At 39.1% G+C, this 23129-nt stretch overlaps 2 protein-coding genes across 5 annotated transcripts in view; both read left to right on the top strand.

Annotated features, from left to right (window-relative positions):
* ATF6 (activating transcription factor 6) overlaps positions 1-23129 on the top strand; it is a 205880-nt gene that overhangs the window by 106961 nt on the left and 75790 nt on the right. The gene's annotated exons all lie outside the window — the stretch shown is intronic.
* LOC117803475 (proteasome activator complex subunit 3-like) lies at positions 7280-15362 on the top strand. The gene has a single exon (XM_034667254.1). The coding sequence runs from the start codon at positions 12559-12561 to the stop codon at positions 13297-13299; it is 741 nt and encodes a 246-aa protein (XP_034523145.1). The 5' UTR covers positions 7280-12558; the 3' UTR covers positions 13300-15362.

The following is a 23129-nucleotide window of genomic DNA, read 5'->3' as shown; positions in this document are numbered from 1 at the left end:
ATTCACCTTCTACTTTTGGCTATTACAACTAAAGCTGCCAAGAATATTTGTGTAAAAATCTTTGTGGGGATATATGCTCTCATTTCTCTTGTGTAGATACCTAGGAGTAGAATGGCTGGGTTATATGGTAGGTGTATAAGTTTTGCTTTTTAAGAAATTGCCAAACTGTTTTCCAAAGTGGTGTTACCATTTTATGTTCTGAGAAGTACGAGTGTTGGAGTACCTCCACGTCCTTGCCAACACTTGATATGACCAGTATTTTTAATTTTAGTCATTCTAATAGGTATGTGGTCATATCTCATGGTTTTAAATTTACATTTCCCTAATGGCTAATAATTTTAACCATCTTTTCTTGTACTTATTTGTCCTCCACACATCATTGTTCAAATCTTTTGCCCATTCTTAATTGTTTGTTTTCTTATAATTGGTTTGAAAGTTCTTTATATATTCTAGATGCAAGTTCCTTATCAGATATGTGATTTGGATACATTTTCTCCCAGTCTGTTGCTTGACTTTTCAGTTTCTTATCAGTGTTTTTCAAAGAGCAGAAATTCTTAATTTTGATGAAGTCCAATTTATTAGCTTTTTCTTTTATGGATAGTTTTTGTTGTTGTAAGAAATCTTTGCATAACCCGGAGTCACAAAGATTTTTCTCATGTTTTCTTCTTAAAGATTTATAGTTGTAGGTTTTATATGTAGGTCTGTGATCCATTTTGAGTTAATTTTTGTAAATGGTGTAGGGATGAATCAAAGTTCATTCTTTTTGTGTTATAGTGATACTCAGCACTATGTTTTCATCCAGTAGCTTTTGGTGGAAGAACTAAAGCAAAGCCAAGTTTAAAAGGTTATACCAGGCTGTCAGTTTCCTTTGTGTTATCCTTAACTTGTTAGGTTGTACACTTTGCTGGAACTTCTTAAAACAGTATCCTGTGATTGAACTTCTTCACCTTCAAATTTCCAGTCTTTATACTTAACCAGTGCAATGTTATTTATACTCTCTGGAAACATAACATATACTGTACATAATTATAGCAAAAGTGTAATGGGTAGTAGAAGATATTGCCAAACCAAGATTCTGGAGCCCAGATGAAATGAACACATGACATGTGCCCATACAGATCACAGTTGTAGGAAATACACAGACGAGTAAGTGAAACAGGAACTGAAATTAAAATTCTTAGAAGAAGTGTCTACTACTTTTTGTTTAATCTTCTAGTAGTTTTTTTCTTTATTTAGAAAGAGAGATGCAGAATTAGACCCTAGAGTTAATCTTCTAAAAATATGTGTATGTGTATGTATGTGTATAATATATACATATTCATACATACACATTTTAGGATTGGCTTAAAGAGTTAGAAAAATAGCAAAGGGTATAGATAGTTCGTCCTGTAGCATCGTGCAGCCGTATTCAGAAGCAAGAAAAAAAGCCTTTCCATTTAATCATGAGTCATTACTTTCTAGTTTAGTGGAGAAAGTCACTTCTGGGGAGGCTGATGGAGCATTTGTTGGCAGGCAGTCACAAGGCAGGGACTCTGGAGTCAGATGGATGTGGATCTCATCCAGCCTTGTTCTACTGCTTACAGACTCAAAGACTATAAGGAAATACTTTTCAGAGCCTCAGTGTCCTTATCTCTAATATAGTAATACTAATAATTCTAAGTTAATAAATGTAAATGAAAAATCAAGTTCTAGTACCATACTTAACACATAGTAGGTGTTCAGTATATGTCTGTCGTTAAGAGCTTGACCTTTGAAGCTTATGGCTTATGGTTGGAAGAACCTATAAATGGACAGGCCAAGGGGAGACTGTTTTTCATTAGATGTAGCACGATCATCCAGGATCCCTCCCGACCTCAGCTCCCCATAGAGATTCATTTTGATGCTATTATTTTCCTTAACGTCCATCAACAGAAAGAAAATTTGCACATTTGGAAGGTATGAAATCTGTAAGATTGTACAGTGCCTTTTACATTACTATCTATTATCTAACTAGGTTTATGAAGGCTTGATTTAGATAGTTTAGATCTACCCTGTGTCCCTTTTTGGGGGGGGATCATAAATTTGAAAGGAAGGGCTTTTCCAAACAGAATCTCCCTCGTAGTATAACCTCTTCTAATAGCCTTTTAAAAAAGTAATTTTTGTTATTTTATTTGAGAGAGAGAAAGAGCATGAGTCGGGGGTAGGGACAGAGGGAGAGGGAGAATCTTTTTTTTTTTTTTTTTTTTTAAGTTTTTTTTTTTTTGAAANTTTTAAGATTTTATTTATTTGAGAAGGCGGGGGAGCAAGCATGTACAAGCAGAGGGAGAGGGAGAAGCAGACTTCCCGCTGAGCAGGGATCCCAACCCAAGGCTTGATCCCAGGACTCCGGGATCATGACCTGAGCTGAAGGCAGATGCTTAACTGACTGAGCCACCCAGGGGCCCCTAGAGTTCTTTTAAATATTTCCTGTATTGATAGTAATTCTGTGTTCATTTCACATGACGTCTTAAGAAACAGGAGATTTAAATGACGTACAGAAAACTGAGTAACAGTAAGCACCAGCTTTTCTGCTTTTTTAAAAAATTTATTTGACAGAGAGCACAAGCAGGGGGAGCAGTAGAGGGAGAGGCAGACTCCCTGCTGAGCAGGGAGCCCAATGTGGGGCTCAATCCCAGGACCCTGGGATCATGACCTGAGCCAAAGGCAGATGCTTAACCTACTGAGCCATTCAGGTGCCCCGCCTTTTTTTTTTTTTTTTAAAGAATTAGAGATTGTGTGCACGTGCGTGCATGTGTGCACAGGTAGGGGCCGTGCAGAGGGAGAGAGAAACCCAGGGTGACTCTGAGCTGAGTGCAGGCCTGAGGCAGGGCTCAGTCTCACAAGCCTGAGATCACGACCTGAGCTGTAACCGAGTTGGACACTCAACTGACTGTGCCACCCAGACGCCCTTGCTCTTTTTTTTTTTTAACTTTATTAATCAATTTTTTTTTTTAAAGATTTTATTCATTTGAGAGAGAGACAGCCAGCGAGAGAGGGAACACAAGCAGGGAGAGTAGGAGAGGAAGAAGCAGGCTCCTAGCAGAGGAGCCTGGTGTGGGGCTCCATCCCAGAACGCTGGGATCACGCCCTGAGCCGAAGGCAGATGCTTAATGACTGAGCTACCCAGGCGTCTCATTTAATCTATCTTTTTGTTAAATTTCTTTTTTTTTTTGTTGTTGTTGTTTTTTCCCTGAAAGACTTGGTGTTGGTGATACTGTTGTAGTTTACCTTCAGTCCCAAATTCCATGGACTAGAAATCAGAAGTAAAGGTGTAGGGGGGATGGAGGGAGGCAGGCCAAGGAGGAAACAGTTTGACCAGAAAAAAAGAAGAGGGTATGTGTGGTGGGCATTCCCGGACAAGGGCATTCCTGGAGGGAGAGGGCTGGCAGACAGCTGGCATCTGCCTCATGCAGGGGAGGAGAGAAAGATCCCCTGGGAACCCAACGGAGGGGTCCCCCTCTTCCTAGGGCTTCCTTCCCTCCTGGGGGAAGCTATTAACAAGGATCAGCCACACCCTCAAACGGGGCTGTCCACCCACCTCTCCCCTGGTTTGACTCCCCACTCTGTCCTGCCTGGAAAGTGTGTGAGAGATTGGCTTCCTTTGATCCTTCTTTCTGTTGTTTTCCCATTTCAGAAGATTCTGCTATGACGGGGGAAGGGATGGAACAAACTGACTATATCACATTCATTTTGATGGATGTAGTGACTTCAGCTAATGACTGGAAAGAAACTATGTAGTCTTTAATCTGACCTTTCCACATTGATATCAGATAGGAGCAGTATGAGTGGTATGTCGTGAGTTCATCCAGAGGATATAATAAACATTATTTTCCTTTGTGCATGGAGTCAGTCTTTATTGTTTTCTTATAAGTATTAATAACATACAAACACAATCATATATAGATTTTAGAACAATTACACCAGCAGAGGTTTAGTAATTATTAGTAAATGTTATTGTACAAAGTTGTGGTTCTTTCTCATTTTTAGAGGAAGCCTGTTAACCTTACATTACTATATATAACAGAAGTCCGTAGATTATTAAAAAGATAAAATATTAATGATAAAATAACTTGAATTCAGATTATAAAATAGCTCAAGTCTATTCTGATGAAACAACTTCACTTAAGTCTGAGGTTTTGGGATCAGCTTTTTAGTTATAAAGTTTATCCTGCTTATTTTTTAGTAAAATATCTAAGTATTTATAGTACTCTGTCATACAGAAAGAAATGGTCAACCTAATTTCTGTGCATATATGATTGCTGATTATTTGAAAGCTGTTATCCTCTTAGAATTATTTTACCAATTTTGTGTTCAGCTTGCATTAGGAAGAATACAGTGTTCTTAAGCAAAACATTTATTATTCAGATTTTACTGTAGTTCTGTGTAGTTGACTGAGTTTAAAATACAAAGCTAGGAAGGCGTACTTTCCATCTACCAAAATGAGCATCTTAATTTCATTTTGAAACAAACACTTCTGTTTTAAGAAGGTGAGTGGTAGGGGCGCCTGGGTGGCACAGCGGTTAAAGCGTCTGCCTTCGGCTCAGGGCGTGATCCCAGCGTTCTGGGATCGAGCCCCACATCAGGCTCTTCTGCTATGAGCCTGCTTCTTCCTCTCCCACTCCCCCTGCTTGTGTTCCCTCTCTCGCTGGCTGTCTCTATCTCTGTCGAATAAATAAATAAAATCTTAAAAAAAAAAAAAGGTGAGTGGTAATGATAAATACCAAATCCAAATTTTTTAAAACTAGTAGTTCTGCTTTTGTTGCTTTTTAAGAGAAAAGATAAAGATGAGATACCTTTAGAGCATAAAAGGGTTCGTTCTTCAGACCTTCTAAGAATTTTTATTATCCCGAAAACTTTTATTCATGCTAAGTGTGACTATATTTAAATAATTGCTTTACTTTCATAATAAAAAAACTCTTCCAAATCCAGCTGTCCTTAGAGAATTACTTAATCAAGAGATTTAACCAAGTTTATTGTTATTTACACAACAAAATATTTAATGAATAGCCATTATATTCCAGACCACTCACTGGAAAGAATCCAGTGATAAAACAAAGCCCTCACTTTTATGTTCTAGGGAAAAATACTAATATACAAATAAATATGTAAAGCAATGTGAGTTTGTGATAAATGCCATAAAGGAAAATCAGAGGCGCGCCTGGGTAGCACAGTCTGTTAAGCATTTGACTCTTGATTTCAGCTCAAGTCATGGTCTTGGGGTCGTGAGACCAAGCCCTGCATTGGGCTTTGGGCTCTGCACTCAGCGGGGAGTTTGCTTGAAATTCTCTCTCCCCCTCCCCTAACTTGTGTGCATGCTTGTTCTCTCCCTCTCTCAAATAAATAAAATCTTAAGGGAAAATAGTAAGAGGACAGAGAGTAATTTTAAATGAACATTGAGAAAGTACTTTCCCCCCAGGTTTGAAGCATATAAAATCTTTGGCTTATGTTTTTAAATTTTAAATTTTGGCTTTGTTGTTGTGCAAATTAGAGAAATTAAAAACTCATTGTACGTATTTTGTATACTAACCAAAAAATGTAGCCTCAAGTAGTGAATTTAGCATTTGTAAATGGAAGTGTCTATGGAGGAATAAAATCTTTAGTTAACCACTACTTTACTTTTAGCAGTAAAGTCTGCAGCTCATGAAATTTGTAATTCTGGAGTGGTTTCAGCATGCGGCAGCCCCCGGGGAGCCTGCTGATACAGCCCTGAGTTACAGATTAGTATTCAGCTGTAGAAGTTTTATGCTTAGGCATTTTCTTACATCTTCCTCTCTCAGTCAGTTGAAATCTTGTATTTTTGCCAAATAAAACAAATCCCATACTAATAAGAAGCTATAAATAAACAGTAGGAGCATGAGTCAGAGCCAGCATCACCGTCATTCCTTGTGTGTAACTCTCAAGTACTCCCCAGTACGTCCACTTTTCACAAACACGCCGTCCTGCACAACTACTGTTCTGCAGAGCAACTCCGGTTATTTACGTGCGGGCGATTTTGTAGAACTGAGCAGTATTGTGACAACCAGAATTCTGGCTGTTACCACAGTCAGAAACAGAATGTCAAATTCTGCATGCTGTTGGTGGGAAAAAGAAATCTATTTCCTACCTTTCCTGTATAAATCCCTGAAGAGTTCAGCCCAAAAAAATCTCCAAAAGGGATTTTATAAGCTGTAGCACAGTTTAGCAACTCTCCAGGGGAAAAAAAGAAAAAGATTGGTTGCTTGAGAGTCCCATCTCTTCTGCTAGTCAGGTCCTGTCTGATAAATTTTATCCTATTTTACTTCATTAATTCATCTATTCATTCAGTAAATGTTCATTGAACACTTCCTATACTAGACACTGTGCTACCATAGACTGTATAAAAATGAATAAGCCAAAATCTTTGCCCTCCCAAAGTTTATTATAGTGGAGAAAAGTGACTTTTAAGTCTAAAATTACAACACTGTGATAGGAACTATAAAAGAGATACACGTAGAATACTCTTTTAAGATTACAAATAAAACGACTACTCTTTATGAAGCATTTACTGTCCTCGCTGTTTCCTGTAAGTTGTTTTATTTAATCCCCTCAGCAGCTTTATGAGGTAGATACTGTTACACTAAGTCACTTGTGCCAGGAACACTAACCTCACCTGGGAAGGAGAAGGTGATACCAGGGAGAGTTTCTTCATAAACACTCCTTGAGTTGATTATAGAAGGATGAATGAGTAAGGTGGAGAGTGGGAGGAAGACGAGGCAATGTGGCATTTCACCCAGAGAGAGCTGAAAATAGGAAAGCCCAGGACGTGAGAGAGAACCCACTGGGAAATGTGGACTAGGTTCTGGGAACTAAAAGATGGCAGGATCCAGTCATGAAGGAGCCTGTGGGCCATGCTTAAGGAATTTGGTCCTTACCCTGCAGAAGATGGAAATATGGTCAGACATGCATTGCAGGAAGATAACTGTGGAATTGTACAGGGTGTTAGAAGAGTGTACTTTTAAAGGAAATGATTTCTTTTAAAGGAAGAAATTCCCCAGCATTATTATTAGGCATTGTTAAGCACACACAAACACTGAACTAAGTTCTCGAAACATCTTACACTTGTAGATTTACATCTATAAAAACCAAAATAATTGTGGGCACCTGGGTGGCTCAGTCGGTGAAGCATCTGCCTTCTGCTCAGGTCATGATCCCAGGGTCCTGGGAACGAGCTCTGTGTCGGGCTCCCTGCTCAGCGGGGAGTCTGCTTCTCCCTCTCCCTGTCCCTCTGCCCTCCCGCTGCTTGTGCCTTCTCTCTCAAATAAATTAAAAGAAAAAAAAAACTTAAAAAAAAAAACCAAAATAATTGTGTAACTTAAGTATAAATAAAATTACAAAGATAATTAAAATCAACAACATGAATTTATGTAAAAGGATCATGTTTTGGGGAAAGAGTCACCAGTGACAAATGGAGGTGCTGCTCACTGTCATGGTGCAGGTTCTTTCCGTGTTTCTTGGACGTTTCCTTACCGCTGTGTACCCTCTGACAACCTCATTCTCCCTACAGATACTGTCTTCGACCCAGTAAGAAAGCCTCTGTTCTTAACAGTGTTTTGGGAGGAGGGGAGAAAGGGTAACCATACCTAATAGGCTCCCCTCTCCACGATCAAATTAAAGTAGTGGTACTTGGTGGTATCATAATCATAAGAAAATATAATTATGGGCCCTCAAATTGCATGGCAGTTATAATATGACCCCAGAATATGCTTACATCAATTATTTTATCGTCAGAGTGGATTCACAGAAATAATTACAGGGAACTGATGGACTCCAGTATGAGAAATGCAGAACTAGAGGATTCATTGTTCATCCAGAACAGGGATTTTGTAAACAAGGAAGCCATCAGTGGCTTTGGTAGAGAGTCATTGGCCAAAGCATTTTAAAACGTCAAGAATCTAGGACCCAGAGGTCAATACATTTTTGTTAATCAGTGATCTTAGAGATCCTTGATAGTAGACATCATTGTTAACAAACTATACCGAGTATGTCATTTGTAAGATAAAGTAATATGAACTTGATGAAGACATGAAGGGGTTCAGCTGAGAAATGTGCTTTTCGGCCACGGTAGCCAGTAAAGTTTGTGCTTACTTCACTTGTGCCCTGTGGTACGGCCTCTAAATACTGATGATCTCAGAAATTCAAGCCAGTTTTTTTTTTTTAATTACTTATATTCAACTCTGCAGTACAGTGAGTCATTACTGATACAGAACAAGACAGTGAACAAGAAAATTATATCTTGGTTTGTTTGTGTAGAATTCGCAGATCTCCATTTCCCAGGGTGAAGGGAGATTTTGAAATGTTGATGAGGAGACTCCCCGTCAATAATAGCGAACATCCACTGAGCAGTTACCACGTTCAAGGCACTGTGCTGAACTCTTTACATGGATTAACTAACTTCATCCTCAAAACAACTTGTATGAGGTCGCTATTATTATACTGCTCATTTTATAGATGAAGAAAAGGAAGCACGGGGAGGTTGTATAACTGAGCAGAGTCCCATGGCTAGTAAGTAGCAAAGCCGGGGTTTGAACGCGGCGGGGTAACTGCATAGCCGGAGCCGAATGCTGTCGTGGCACTCGTCTTCATGTAAGGCATGCACAGGTCAGATTTGGAGACTGGTTCTGGAGACACTGAATTGGCAGTGACCACTGACCAGAGGGCACGGCAGCAAGTGCCTCTGTGTCGTTTATTCCTGTGCCTTACCTGCAGCAGTCTAGGCGGAAGGATGAAGGGAGGCGACGGGAGATATTTGTCCACTCTAGAAAGTGACTCTGGCAGGGTTCTCAGTGACTACATTGTAAAACTAAGCGTTGTGCTCACTGGAGGGTATTCATAAGTTGTGAATGAACCCCTTTGGCCTAGATAACTTAAGATCCATTGCAACCTGGAGATGAGGAATTTCATAAACATAAGGGGATAAATATTACCACTCATCAGAGTCTTAATCTAGGTTTAGCCCCATTGATTATACTTCTCCTAATTTATTGACAGAAATCAGTGGGGAAATAAGTATCTTGAAGGATCAAATTCCAATCAGTATTCTCAGTTACATTTATATCTGAGAGTTGACACAACAGTGGCTTAGAATAATTCTACAAGTGGAACTCATACGTAGGACCACAGAATCCTTCAGGGACATAGTTTCAGAGTTGGAGGATATTTAAAGGATAAATCAACCCACAAATCTGTAGTTGTTCCTAAAATTAAAGTGATGTGTCATTATTGGCATCAGTACATGCTGAACCCTTCTGGACTGTGGAGAAAGGAGAAACTGACCTGAACAAGACAACACTCCACACAGCTGTTCCCAGCCTTCCTCCTCCTGTTAGCACTCTGTTAATTTCATGGGTTGAATCAAAGCATGCAAGTGCATCAAATAATTTTAAAAAACAACTGCTGATTGCTGGTGGTCAGTGGGGAAAGAAAAATTAGGAGCTGTCATTTTCCAACGAACTGCTGCTCTCATTAACAAGGACAAGAAACATGAATAAATAACATTCTTACATCACACTATAAAAAAGAGCAGCTGAGCCCCCCCAAAGGATTTTTTATCCTATTATCAGTGAAAGAAAATAATTTCATATAAATGGTCAGTGTCATAAGTAGAAAGTAAGTCCCCACTTCTTTAAAAGAGCAACTAGAAATATTTTCTCTTTGAAAATAAGTAACCATTTGATAAACCATATATAACATTGAGGATGTTTTTCACATTAAAGAGAATTTCCATAGTAGCTCCCTTGTAATGTTTTATAGCTAAAGTTACGAAGTAAATCAAGGTATGGGAAAACTGTGGTCATGTTTCAAGATTTGATTTTCCTTTCCTATTTGATTACCGTATCTAAATTCCCATAACTTGAAAGTAAATTTGCATGTATAAAAATGTATGTATATCCAAGTCATCTCTTAGGAGAAGTTTAATGTAAGTATAGGTAGAAATTCTTTCCCTAACCAAAAAAAAAAAAAAAAAAAAAAAAAAAATTTAACATCAAAATCTGCCTTTTCTCATCTCTCCACATCCAAAACTATCACCGTGTACTGTAATTATACTTCCTAAAACTCTCTAGAGTCTTCTTTCCAGCCCCATTGCCATTACTCTGAATGAGGTATGCTTTATCATTTGGGTTCAATCAGCAGGATCTCGTCCTTTATTCCCTCCGTCATACCCACCTCACCGCTGAAGTCATCCATCTGTGTGTATGTGTGTATGTTTTCCCCCCTGCCTGAATCCCTTCATTAGCTTTTATTAAAACCAACTTCCTTATCGTGGCAAACAGGGCCCTGCTTCCATGAGCTGGTCCTTGCTTACTTTTCCTGCCTCAGTTGCTGCCACTTTCCCTGATACCTTAAGATCCAGCTTACCAGAAATTCCCCAGTAACCCCCCCACTCCTCATACAGCCACAGTACCTACATACCTTTATCCAAACATGTGTCTTTAAAAACATAATTCCCTCCACCATATCCTGCTTTGTCACTTTCCAAGACGCACAGTGATCTAAACACAGAAATTTCAGCCCCTAATTGGGGCCAAACACAGTTGACTTGAATACAACTTAAATTGCTAGTTTGTCAGTATAGGTCTCTTACTGTGATACATGTGTACTTGAAGCCGTGATGCATTCCCCAGTTCCTGCCTCAAAACTAAAGAATTTAGGGGTGCCTGGGTGGCTCAGTAGGCTAGGCTTCTGCCTCATTCAGCTCAGGGCATGATCTCCAGGTCCTGGAATCAAGCTCCACGTTGGGCTCCCAGCTCATCAGAGAGTCTGCCTCTCTCTTTCCCTCTGCCTCTCCCCCAGCTTGTGCTCTGTCTCTCTCAAATGAATAAATAAAATCTTTAAAAAAAAAATTAAAGAATTTATTTTTCAACTGCTGGAAGTCCTGCCAAACAGCCCTCTTCAGGAATTGCCTTGTCCCCAGCTCGGGACAACTGTGAAGGCGCTTTCCTGGTTTCCCATGGGGTCAGCTGAGGCTCTGAGATTGCATCAGTGCCTAACTTCTCCCTCTGTTCTCTTCCTTCTCACAGGACCTTTCTTGAGAACACTCCCTGATAAACCTCCTATAAGCAATCTCTGTCTGCTTGCTGGGGAGACCAACCTGTAACATCTTTGTCTTGTTGATACTTTCTTTTTTGTTCTAGATCTTGTGAAATTATGGTTTGCTAAAATCTTATGAATTCAGGGTCATTTCATCAGACATGTATTGAGCACCTGCTCCATGCCGGGCCTTGTGCCACTTGCGATGGCAACAAATTAAGACCTGACCTATGTCCTAAAGAAGTTCATAGTCCAACTGAGGTGACAGTTACATTCAGAACTATACTGTAGCATCTTTAGAATAACCCTTTTTTGAACTAAACTTCAACAATTTAAGTATAAAATCAAAGGCATGCCCTGTGGTGTTGCAGAGAGCAAAAGGAAAGTATCTCAGGGAAATGAAAATAAATGGAGTGAAATTTTAGAAGGTTGTAGAATTTGTCTTTATGATTCCAGAATTCTTTAGGGAAAAGGTAGTTTTTTTCACTTTTTATTTTGAAATGAGTTCAAGCTTCAGAAAAGTTAAAACTAATACTGAACTCCCATACACCTTTATACAGATTCATGAATTTTTTACATTTCTCCACATGCTTTAACATTCTTTATACACAAATACTTGCACACTGTTTTGCGAACCATCTAAGAATAGGTTAAATATGTCACGTCATTTTATCCCTTAATACTGTACTGTGTATTTAAAAAAGGATATTCACTTCTGTAACTACAATATAGTTATCAAATTCAGGATATTTGATACTTTAATCTTCCAGTCCAGATTCAAATTGTTAATTATCCCAAAGAAGATGAGATTTAAGAAGAATCCTGGAATTTACCATTTGTAACTCAGACTAAAAATTGTATGAAGTAAGCCATAGAAGAGCTCAGAACTTTACTGACTTGATTAAAATACCATAGTGAAGGGGGAACTTCTGACTCTGTAAGGTTTGGAAAGCATGGATACGCCCAAGTTACCAGTAAAGGTGTGACTTCTGGCTCTCCAGAAGTGAGCCTTACTCTGGAGAGCTCATTTCTCGAGGTGCCTTTCAAAAGAGACTGTGTGTCCGGCTCCAGGGATTGTGGATTTCCTTGAGCTCCTTTGTAAAGTACATCGACTTCTTGTTGCTAGGTCTTCACGGTGCTTAAGTTTAACGAGGTTCTTTGGAGCCATCAGTCCTGCTCAGGCTTCTGGCCGAGAGGCCGGGAGGTGGTGTAGGCGGCCAGGTGCAGCTCGGGCGAGCTGGATCCACAGAGACACCTCTCCCCACCCCGACACGTGCAGGAAGCAGGGCTGCCTGGCAGGGGCGTCGCTGGGTGGGCAGGTTCCTCGTGCAGCTCCCTTCTCCCCGCACGGGCCGCCGGGACTCTGGGACGTCATTTCCGGTGTGGCTGGGCGTGGTCTGTTGGGAGTTGGCGGTGGCGGCGGAAGCCCAAGTCTACGGCGGTGGGGGAAACCCTGGGTGTTGTCCGCGCCAACGCTCGTCGCCCTTGGACGTCATGGCTTCCCCGCTGAAGCTGGAGCAGGACGTGCAGGGGAAGGTGGATTCATTTCGGGCCCGCATCGCGCAGGAGGCCGAGGATCTGGTGTCCACCTTCTTCCCTCAGAAGCTGTCGGAGCTGGATAGTTGGGTCCAGGAGCTCCGCCTGCAGGACCTGTCCAGAATCCGTTCGGTGCCGGCCCTCGAGCCTCCCGCCGTGCCCGACACCGCGGGAGACCGGCCCAACCGGGACCCGCCGCCTCTGCAGGCCCAGCCCTCCGTCAAAGTGCCGGCACTGCCAGGGGGCGAGGGACAGCTGCTGCGGAGCAACCAGCATCTGGTGGAGCTGATTGAGTGGGTAAAACCTGAGATCGAGCTGCTGAGAGAGAAATGCAACACTGTGCGGATGTGGGTGCAGCTGCTCATCCCGAAGGTGGAGGACGGCAACAACTTCGGAGTGTCTATCCAGGAGGACACCGCGGACCAGCTGTGGACAGTGGAGAGCACCGCAGCCTCCTACCTGCGCCGCTTCTCCACCTACTACAACACCAGGGCCAAGTTGGTGTCCAAGATAGTGAAGTACCCCCAGGTGGAAGATTATCGCCGCACTGTAGCCGAGGTCGACGAGAACGAGTATCTGAGTGTGCGCCAGATCCTGCTGCATGTGCGGAACCAGTATGCCACCTTGCACGACGTGATCCTCAAAAACATCGAGAAGATCAAAACCCCTCGGAGTACCAACACTGACAACCTCAACTGAGGACCTTTCTCCACCCCTCTTTCCTTCTGGAGGTGGCCGAACTGTGTAGGCAGCCAAAAGCGGTTATTAATGACTCTGCAGTTGATGGAGCGACTGGAAATGCGCGTTATGTTTAGTGACACTTTCATACAGCTTTAGCCTCACACTGGATACTTTCGGTGTAGTTACTTGCTTTTTCTTTCGCTCAGAGGTTGGGGACGGACCCCTAGGTGGTAGGGTTGGCCAAGGAGAAGGACGGCTATTTTTAAAAGTAGTTTTGTAGATGAATGTTGGCCAAGGTTTCTTTTTTATGGCATTGGTGACATTGAATGGTTTCAGGGATTACTCAAAGAAAAACCTAAAGTTTAAAAGAAAATTAAATGATACCTTTCCTAAGATTCTGTTATATGTTACTTTGTTCAAACCTCAGAAATCCTCCTTTTACCACCATCATTTGTTTCTTTCAAGGAAAGGAGTTTAAAGGGATGTGTCTTAGGTCATTGTATGTCTCCGGTTTGGCAGATTGAAATAAAACTTGGTTTTAACATTTTTTGATGTACTAAGTGTGCTTATCCGAATGGTCATCTTCAGATGTATAGGATTTCTGTCTTCATTTGGACTCATACTCCTGATATTTTTCAGCTCTGATGTGTAAGAAAAATAAGCATGTAAAGAGTGACAGATCTTCATTGTTCTAAAGAAATGGGCAGCCATACCTCCCTTAGAATGAAGAGGAATCTGTGAAAACCACTTCCTTGCACAACTTTCTACCATCTCTGCATCTTTTGGTTTCCTTTCACACAGCTTAGAATTTCTTCTGTGTATTCATTTATCTCATAAGTTCCTGCTAAATCCTTTAAGCTTTGTATCACATTTTTTTCTCAGTTGAATTTCATCTCCCTTCCCCTTTTGTCTCAAGGTATTTCTTACGACCTCTCTTTCGAATTTGTCTCACATTATATGAATTACTGTTAAATTTAAAGACTCTAAAATGTGACTTTGAGTTTTTTTCCTCCTGCTTTTGCTGCCTGGTTGAGAGGAAACCATTATCTTTTCAGCGATGATCTGCACTGTTGATATTTTTCCAGTCCAGCCTTTCCAGATTTGAGTTGCAGGTAAAGTGAATTATTGCACTCTGAGTCACCTCACACATTAGAGGGAATTTCCTGCTTCTGATGTGATGAATCCTTTGTCCATCATGGCTTTTGTTCAGAATTTTATATTTCCTGGTAATAAATATACTTTAGTCAGCTGAAGTATGTCTATTCAGAACACCTTTTTTAGTATTAATATTATTCGAGGATCTTCACTCAGAAACACCACGTGTGGAAGTTATGTAATAGCACATTTGGAAAAAGCACGAGTGGGAATTATTTTTGATATTTTTATATATAGGGATGAGATTATTTCTGTGCACAATGGATAGCTTGGTCTCTTTTTCCCATTCAGCTAACAACTTGTGCCCTGAATCCTCAATATTTTTGAAACTATATGCATATGTAAGTTATGACCTTAATCTTAATATTTTGTAGTAATACTTTCATGCAGCAAATTATTTCTCAAATGGGTTTTTGGTGGGAAAATTATGAGGGATTAAATTCATTTTTTGTGAGAGATGAAAACGTATTTCCCATTGAAATTTCTTTACTACATAAGATCCTCTGAAACGAGGTGACCGTATAAGAGAGTCCAGGATCTGTTTTAAAACGTATTTGTAATTCAACCTTTTTTCTTTTTTTAAATAATATCTTTGTAAGGATATAGTTCTTGCTACAAATGCAGTTACATTCTGAACTTGCTATGGATAAGGTCAAAACATGAATAATTTCATCTTTTCTTTCCCCATTTAATGAGTGAAATCACTTCTGAAATGAGCCTTTTTCTTCAGTAGTTTCTCTTCAAATGTGTTTTGGTTGCCAAGCGTGCAAACCAGCGTGAACCTTTATGTACAGACTTCACTCTACATGCTGTTATAAAACATTTCCTATTTATCAGCAAGAGTTGTTTGAAATGTAACACAGGGGCGCCTGGGTGGCACAGCGGTTAAGCGTCTGCCTTCAGCTCAGGGCGTGATCCCGGCGTTATGGGATCGAGCCCCACATCAGGCTCTTCCGCTATGAGCCTGCTTCTTCCTCTCCCACTCCCCCTGCTTGTGTTCCGTCTCTCGCTGGCTATCTCTGTCTCTGTCGAATAAATAAATAAAAAATAAAATCTTAAATTGTAACACAGAGATGTTTTCTTTTGCATGTTTCTTAGACAAGATATATTTCTGAGTTTGAACTATACCACGTTATTTATGGTGGGTAGTTTTTTGTTTTTCTAAGGTGGTAGGGATACCCATTAGGTTTTCCTGAGGTTGGTGTCAGTGTCTGTCTGTCACATGATTTCTGGCATCTTTTTGCTTTCATTTTCCTTATCTGTTTCACCTGAAGAAGTGAAAAGACATTTCTCCATGAGGAAAGTGAGTTAGGACATAAAATTCTGTTGCAGTCACCTTTGATTTTTAAAATTTTATTTATAGTTTTATCTAGAAAATGCACCTTGGGTCTGTTCTTACAGAATATTTTTCTATTCTTTTTTTTTTTTTTTAAAGATTTTATTTATTTATTTGACAGAGAGAGACAGCCAGCGAGAGAGGGAACACAAGCAGGGGGAGCGGGAGAGGAAGAAGCAGGCTCCCAGTGGAGGAGCCTGATGCGGGACTCGATCCCAGGACCCTGGGATCACGCCCTGGGCCAAAGGAAGACGCTTAACGACTGAGCCACCCAGGCGCCCCGAATATTTTTTTTATTCTAACCTATATAGATTAGAAAGATTTGTAAACTGGTTTAGTAGAAACTTTATTTTCAAAGTAAACTGAAAAGTGATACCGAGGTAAAACAAGTTTATTCTTTTGTTGAACTTCTGAAAAGACTCTCTTTCAAATCTGACTTTAAACAGCAGCAGCAGCAGCAACAAAAACAAAAGATTTGGTGCGATTGAAAAACCTGTTTGCAGGGGCGCCTGGGTGGCACAGCGGTTAAGCGTCTGCCTTCGGTTCAGGGCGTGGTCCCGTTGTTACGGGATCGAGCCCCACATCAGGCTCTTCTGCTATGAGCCTGCTTCTTCCTCTCCCACTCCCCCTGCTTGTGTTCCCTCTCTCACTGGCTGTCTCTATCTCTGTCATATAAATAAATAAAAAATCTTAAAAAAAAAAAAAAAAACCTGTTTGCATTTGGCATGTCCCCTCAAGAGTTCTCTTTATTTCCCTTGTAAGGTGTTGTATCTGAATCACAAAAGTGCCAGGAACCTACATCAGTTCATACAATTTGGCAGGCATTTAATTGCACACAAGTTAGTAATGGACGATGTAAGGGAAGTCCAAACTTGCTTCGTTTTCAAGCATAGTTAATCTTCTAAGGTTTAAAATATCTGTTTCATGCATGATGTAACTATCATCTTCTGCTTGTTCCTTCTACTCTGAAGCTGTCAAACTGCCGGATTGAAACAGATTGTCTCTAACACCCAGGCATACCTTTTACTAAGAAAATAGGCTTGTTCTTTGTAAAGTTAAGCATTTTTGGTATTTGCATTCCCCCCCCCCCCCCCNCCCCCCCCCGTTCTAACAATGTATCAAACCAAATTGGAGCTAGAATGCTTTTATAAAGCCCCTTCTGCAAAAATTAGACCCTTTGTGATTTTCCCCTTTCTTGCAAATGGTTGCAAAAGCTCTTAAAATAATAGACTTATTTTAGTTTGATATATATTATTTGCCTGGTAGTACTTACAGCTCCAGTTTTGTTCCTTTTAAAAAGACTGCTGAATTGAGAGAGCATGTTTCGGTGTTTTCGTCTTAAAAAATAGTTTCAAAAACTTACTTGGGTTTAAATAATTTTAGTTTTAAATTCCTTTTGTAATTTGTGAAAGCTACTAACTCAAATTTAATTGGAAATTGGTAGATCTGGCTTTTAGAAATGAATGAAAATACCTTTCTTAAATCATATAAATGATGTAGAACAGGCTTAGTTTTAAAGTTCTTGAACTTGGAGCTTAGAGGGTTTTTAAAAAATTACTGAATTGTTTATAAATTCCTGGGTTAAAGGAAACAATTTTTATAGTTTTTATGAAGTTTTCACGTGTCTACAGAATTCTTACCAAATGGCCTTACCATTAATAGATAACTGTGTGATCAGTTTTAGAGTTTAAAAGGACTATCTTAACGCTTAGAAATTTGGAAAAATAAAAATTAACCATAACCCTCTAGGTTAAAATTACTGAAATGTGTATGTAGGTTTCATGTATTTTAAAGAATACTTAAGTGTTTTTAAATCATTGCAAATTCATTATGCATATTTCTGTAGAGGATAAGCATTTGTATTTAAACCCAATCTTACCAATATTATAATTTCATTTGACTGATACTCCAGATTGAGATAGCAATAGATAACCCCCTTTCATTCTGTTTTTCAGGGATCCTTAAAGCTCTGTCACATAAGTGTGAGAATATTTGTCTGAGTCAGGGATTTTGACTAGAGTGTGGAAAATAGAGATTTGGTAGCCAGGAGGACATGTGCCTAGATGACTGGGAGAATGTCTAGGTATTTAGATTAGGATTTTACTCCGCTGTTGGGTTGGTGGCTCCATATGGCATTAGCAAAATAGCTGTAATTTATTATTTAGTGCTTATCCCCCCCCCAAGAAAAGCATATTAATTACTTGTTTAAAATATGTATACGAGAAAGCAATTACATTATTTTATACTGATGAGATGAGTTATTCCTGCTTGCCTGATTTGTTATGAGTAGGAGGGAATCCTACTTCCTCTGTCAACATTTAAACATTTCTGAAAGATCCTATTGTGCACTGACATCAAGGCATTTTTTAGAAATTACTGATCTTTTTGAAGAAAACAAAGGACTCAGTCAGTTAAGAAACAGGTGCTGGACCACCCTTGTTCTCTGCATTGGAACACTGTGCTGCTAACACATGAGTATATGCCCACATTGAACTGAAATTATCCATGGGAAGCAGAATACATTTAGAAGTTTCACGACTTAAGTTTTCATCAACAGTAATAGGTGCTTTATATTAGATAACCATACCTTTGTCCCTTGTTTTCTTTATTGTGCTAAGTCTTTTTTTAAAAAATTTTATTTATTTATTTGAGAGAAAGCACGCACCAGCAGGGGGAGGGGCAGAGGGGGAAGAAAAAGGACAAGCTGAGTCCATGCTGAGCATGGAGCCCAACGCCAGCCTTATCTTCTGACCCCGAAATCATGACCTGAGCCGAAATCAAGAGTTGGTCGCTGGTCAGTTGGTTGCTTAACCAACTGAGCCACCCAGGTGCTCCCTATTGTGCTGAGTCTTCAAGTCAGTTAGTGGAATTTTATCAGTGAAGCTTAGTGAGCCCAGTCACTCACATTGAAAATGTCTGGGTAGTAAGCTAAATTTAATGAATTCTCACCTAGAGAATGTCAAGTGTTATTTTTTTTTTTTAAAGATTTTATTTATTTATTCGACAGAGATAGAGACAGCCAGCGAGAGAGGGAACACAAGCAGGGGGAGTGGGAGAGGAAGAAGCAGGCTCATAGCGGAGGAGCCTGATGTGGGGCTCGATCCCATAACGCCGGGATCATGCCCTGAGCCGAAGGCAAACGCTCAACCGCTGTGCCACCCAGGCGCCCCTCAAGTGTTATTTTTACTCATTCATGAAAAGCTGGCAGGCACTGATGAACAGGAGGTGAACCTACAATCAGAATTTGGTTCCTTTCACAATTTGGCCATTTGTTTTAGCTTTGTTATTTAAGCTTTTACAAAGTTTTACAACCTTATGTTGGAAACTATAACATTTGCTTCAAGTACTATTGCTTTCCAAGTATAAAGCATTTTGAAATTGTTGAATACAGTTTTCAATTTGAATTTTTTTGAAATTGAGAGATGTACTTTCACCCCTGTTAATTTTACAGATGGAGAAATTCAGACCCAGAGAGATACAGTTTCACAACTCATGTGACTAAACAAAGTCTAGAAGCCAAATCATCTTCCATTTCAGGCTAGCATTCTTTTCACTGCCCTACACTATCTCCCTATTATCAGTAAATGAGATTATGTTAAAAGAGAGTTCTAGAAACATGCAAACTAGTAGCATTCCGCAAATTAACATGTTCTTATGATGTGTTGTGTTAGTTATTCTGCAAAATTTAAGAACAATTGAAATGTTTCTAAACCTGTAATATTTTTACTTAAAGATTGTGTAAAGAAAAAAAATTTAAATCTCTAAATTTATGTTAAATGTAATTCGTTTATTGAGAATATTAAGAATTATTATGATTCTTACTAAACAAGACCTAGGAGTCCCAGTAGCCCCAATTCCTTATCCTTCTGAAGAGTCCTTACTCTATACCATCAGCAGTGCCTTTTGTGTTAAGAGGATGGTGCTGTTAGAGCGTTTGGGGACAGACCAGGAGAAGTACGTTACAAGGGTTTGTTTTTTCACATGTATGGATTTAAAATTTCCTGGTGACCAACTCTGCCAACCCTAATCTTTACCACCAGAGAATTGCTAAGTGGAGTTGTTACGGTGTTACGGCTGCTGTTCCTGATAACCTACAGAATAGAGGTGGGGGGGAAGCAGAAGAGCTGTAGTGTTTTGTTGGGGAGGAAGCCCAAAAGGGCCATTTCCCAAAACAGGTTTATCCTCCAGCGCTGCACTGTGTTCAGTACGGTAGATACTCGTCTTCAGGTGAAACTGGACATTGAGATGTGTAAGTATAAAAGGCACAGGAGAGTTTGAAGACTTAGTATAAAGAAAAAGAGTAAAATGTCTCAGTTTTTATGTCGATTACATGTTAAATAATGATGATCTGGCTATACTGTGTTAAATAGATTATTAAAATTTAANCGAGAGTTTGAAGACTTAGTATAAAGAAAAAGAGTAAAATGTCTGTTTTTATGTCGATTACATGTTAAATAATGATGATCTGGCTATACTGTGTTAAATAGATTATTAAAATTTAACATGTTTCTCTTTACTTTTTAATTGTATACTAGAAAGTTTAAAGTTACCTCTATGTATAAAGTTAGCACTCTATGAGAGCTAAGATTTCTAAGGTATTTGGGATGAGCCTTGAAGCTGAAACAGAACTTTCTACGGTGGTATATTATGTAGACATGGTATTTCATTAAGTGTGGACTTTTTGATTTTTAGTACAATTTTTATTAGTTTGCTGTCCGGTTCATAATGTACAATTCAGTAAAAGCCATTCAGGGAGAGGCTAAACTTTGTGAACCAAGCCTCTTTGGACTCCAGCTTGATTTTGGAACTTGGAATGCCTGAAGGAGTGGATGGCTAGGATGCCCCATAAGCATGCCTTCTAAACAACATGTCTGTTACCCAGACTTTTGGGGAAAAGCCTAGACTACTGGTAACGTGTATGGCTACGTCAGGGCTGCTTTGTATGCTTTAGAAACCAAAAAGATGGTAAGTTTGTCATCTTATTATAAAAATTGAGACGCTTAAAAACTGTTTTTGTGTGGGTGAAAGAATAATGTACCCCTGGTACCTACAGATACCTACAGGAGAAGTCAGGCTGTCCCGCAAGGAGTAGTGTTGGAACACTCAAATCCCCATAATTCCACTGAATTCCCATACTATGGTTTCTTTATATTATTTTTGTCTGTGTATATCCTCTGTAAGTTCCTTGAGAACAGTGAGGAGTTTTTTATTCACTCTTTTTGGGTTTTGCCTATAGTAAATTTCTAAAGTATTCTGAATTAAATTGAACTAAACCAAAACTAGTTCAAACTACAGAAAATTGTTTCTCCCTTTTCTCCTAAGACATGTAGTCGATAAATGAGGCACTTTGCTACAATTGAACATGTATGTGGATGTGTACCCAGAAATGTGTGACAACAGACTTAGGTGTGAGGCACCTAAAAATTGGATTCAGAAGTAAACAGAGGCCAGTTTCTGGCTTCTAATTAAACTTTTTCATGTCACAATAATATGAATGTTTTAAAGTACTCCTGGCAGCTCTCCTTTGATACTCCCAGTAATTTCTTTAAGCCTGTTCACCCGGCGACAGCTGCAAGTTATTCCAAACATCTGCACCAAATCCCCACTGAAAACAGCTCTCTCACCCCATTAACAACACCAGTAATTCCTTATTACTTTTCTAGCCACAAGTTATGGAGAAATAAGTCTAGTATATCAAAGAGGGAAGAATTCTGAAAATTGTTTCTCAGACTGATTGTACTCATGCACATAACGCTTTACCTTCCAGATTTCTCTACTTAGAAAGTTAGTTTCTTTAGTGCTTGAACATTAATATAGTTTGTTAAATAGTTAAGAAGGAATTCTTTTAGATTTTATTAAGTTTTATTTGCTAATGAATATAAAGACTTAAAACATTTTCATAAAAATTATTTCGTGGGGCGGCTCAGTCGGTTAAGCGTCTGCCCTCGGCTTAGGTCCTGATCCCATCAGGCTCCCTGCTTGGCAGGCAGCCTGCTGCTCCCTTTCCCCTGCTTTTGCTGTCTCTCTCCCTCTCTCTCTGTCTCTCTAATAAGAAATAAAATCTTTAAAAAAAAATTCTGCCTAGAAAATAAATTTGAAATTTTTAGTATTATTCACAGTAGTGCTGTGTTAAATTAACTTAAACATACGTTTATATAAGAGACAGATTGATGTTTCTTTTAATGAATTAATGCCAGAATATCTTTTATTTTATTTATTCTCTTTGAAACTTCACTAATTTCTAACCTAAATTTACTCTGAAATTTTTAGCTACGCTGTGAGATTAATGGCTAATTTATTTTCTTAAAGATAAAATCTTGATCTCTTCTCAGTAATTTCAAGAGGCATTATGACTTTATTAAACCCTAAAATTGTACTGATCCATTTACTAACATATCCTGAGGATTTGTTGATCTGTCGTTTTGTTCAAGCGTATATGAAACTATTTCTATACATGTTTTTGGGATCACAGTTAGTATAATGCATTTACTAACTGATGTTGGGGAATACTTTTGTTGTGTAATCTTAGTAACATTGATACGATGTTTAGTACAAAATTAGAGTAGACAGACCACTATGTCAACTGATCATACGTTAGTCTTATATATATATATATAATATATATATATATATATTTTTTTTTAATTAAGTTACCTGTTCACCCAACGTGGGGCTTGAAATAACAACCCCACGATCAAGAGTCACATACCCTATTGACTGAGCCAGCGGGTGCCCCTGTTCTGTCCTATATTAATTAAACAAACATTACCCGTATTATAAAACAAGTTTTCCTATTTGTCATGCACATGAATTATATGTATGTACTTACGTAATTTTTAAAGCCAGTTAGTCTCGAATGACTAAGATGTATTCTTCAGTCTCAACCTTCCCCCCCAGTATACTTAAGTCTGTTTTAGGTGAGCCAAAAATTGGGTTTATATTCATAGTTTGGCAGTACTATTGTGGGTAGCAGACAGCGGTGTTTTTTGTTTCTAGATTTGATCTTGGATCATTTTAAATAGCTAAGTTATATACTCACCTGAAGGTTGGTGGTTTAAAACTACTGTACAGGAATTTTAACTTACTATTTTACATTGGTGAGATTTTTATATTTTATAGTCTGAGAGTTGTCAGGTCATACTCTGATCAGTCTTTGATTTTCTGCTCATAGTAGAGTCATACATGTATTTCATCCCATTTAACAATTGTCGATTCTCTTCAGGAAAAGGTATATCCTGGGAGCTGTGGAAATAAATAATAGATTCAGAGATTTATAATACAATTTCCATAACCCATGACTTAAAACATGTAAGAATAATTACTAATATGTATGTAAGGCTGCCTATATCTGTTTTGA

Source organism: Ailuropoda melanoleuca, chromosome 8 (genome assembly GCF_002007445.2).
Source record: "Ailuropoda melanoleuca isolate Jingjing chromosome 8, ASM200744v2, whole genome shotgun sequence".
NCBI classification, from domain to species: domain Eukaryota; kingdom Metazoa; phylum Chordata; class Mammalia; order Carnivora; family Ursidae; genus Ailuropoda; species Ailuropoda melanoleuca.
Note: the sequence above shows the minus strand (reverse complement) of the source record. Positions and strands in the feature narration are given on the sequence as shown.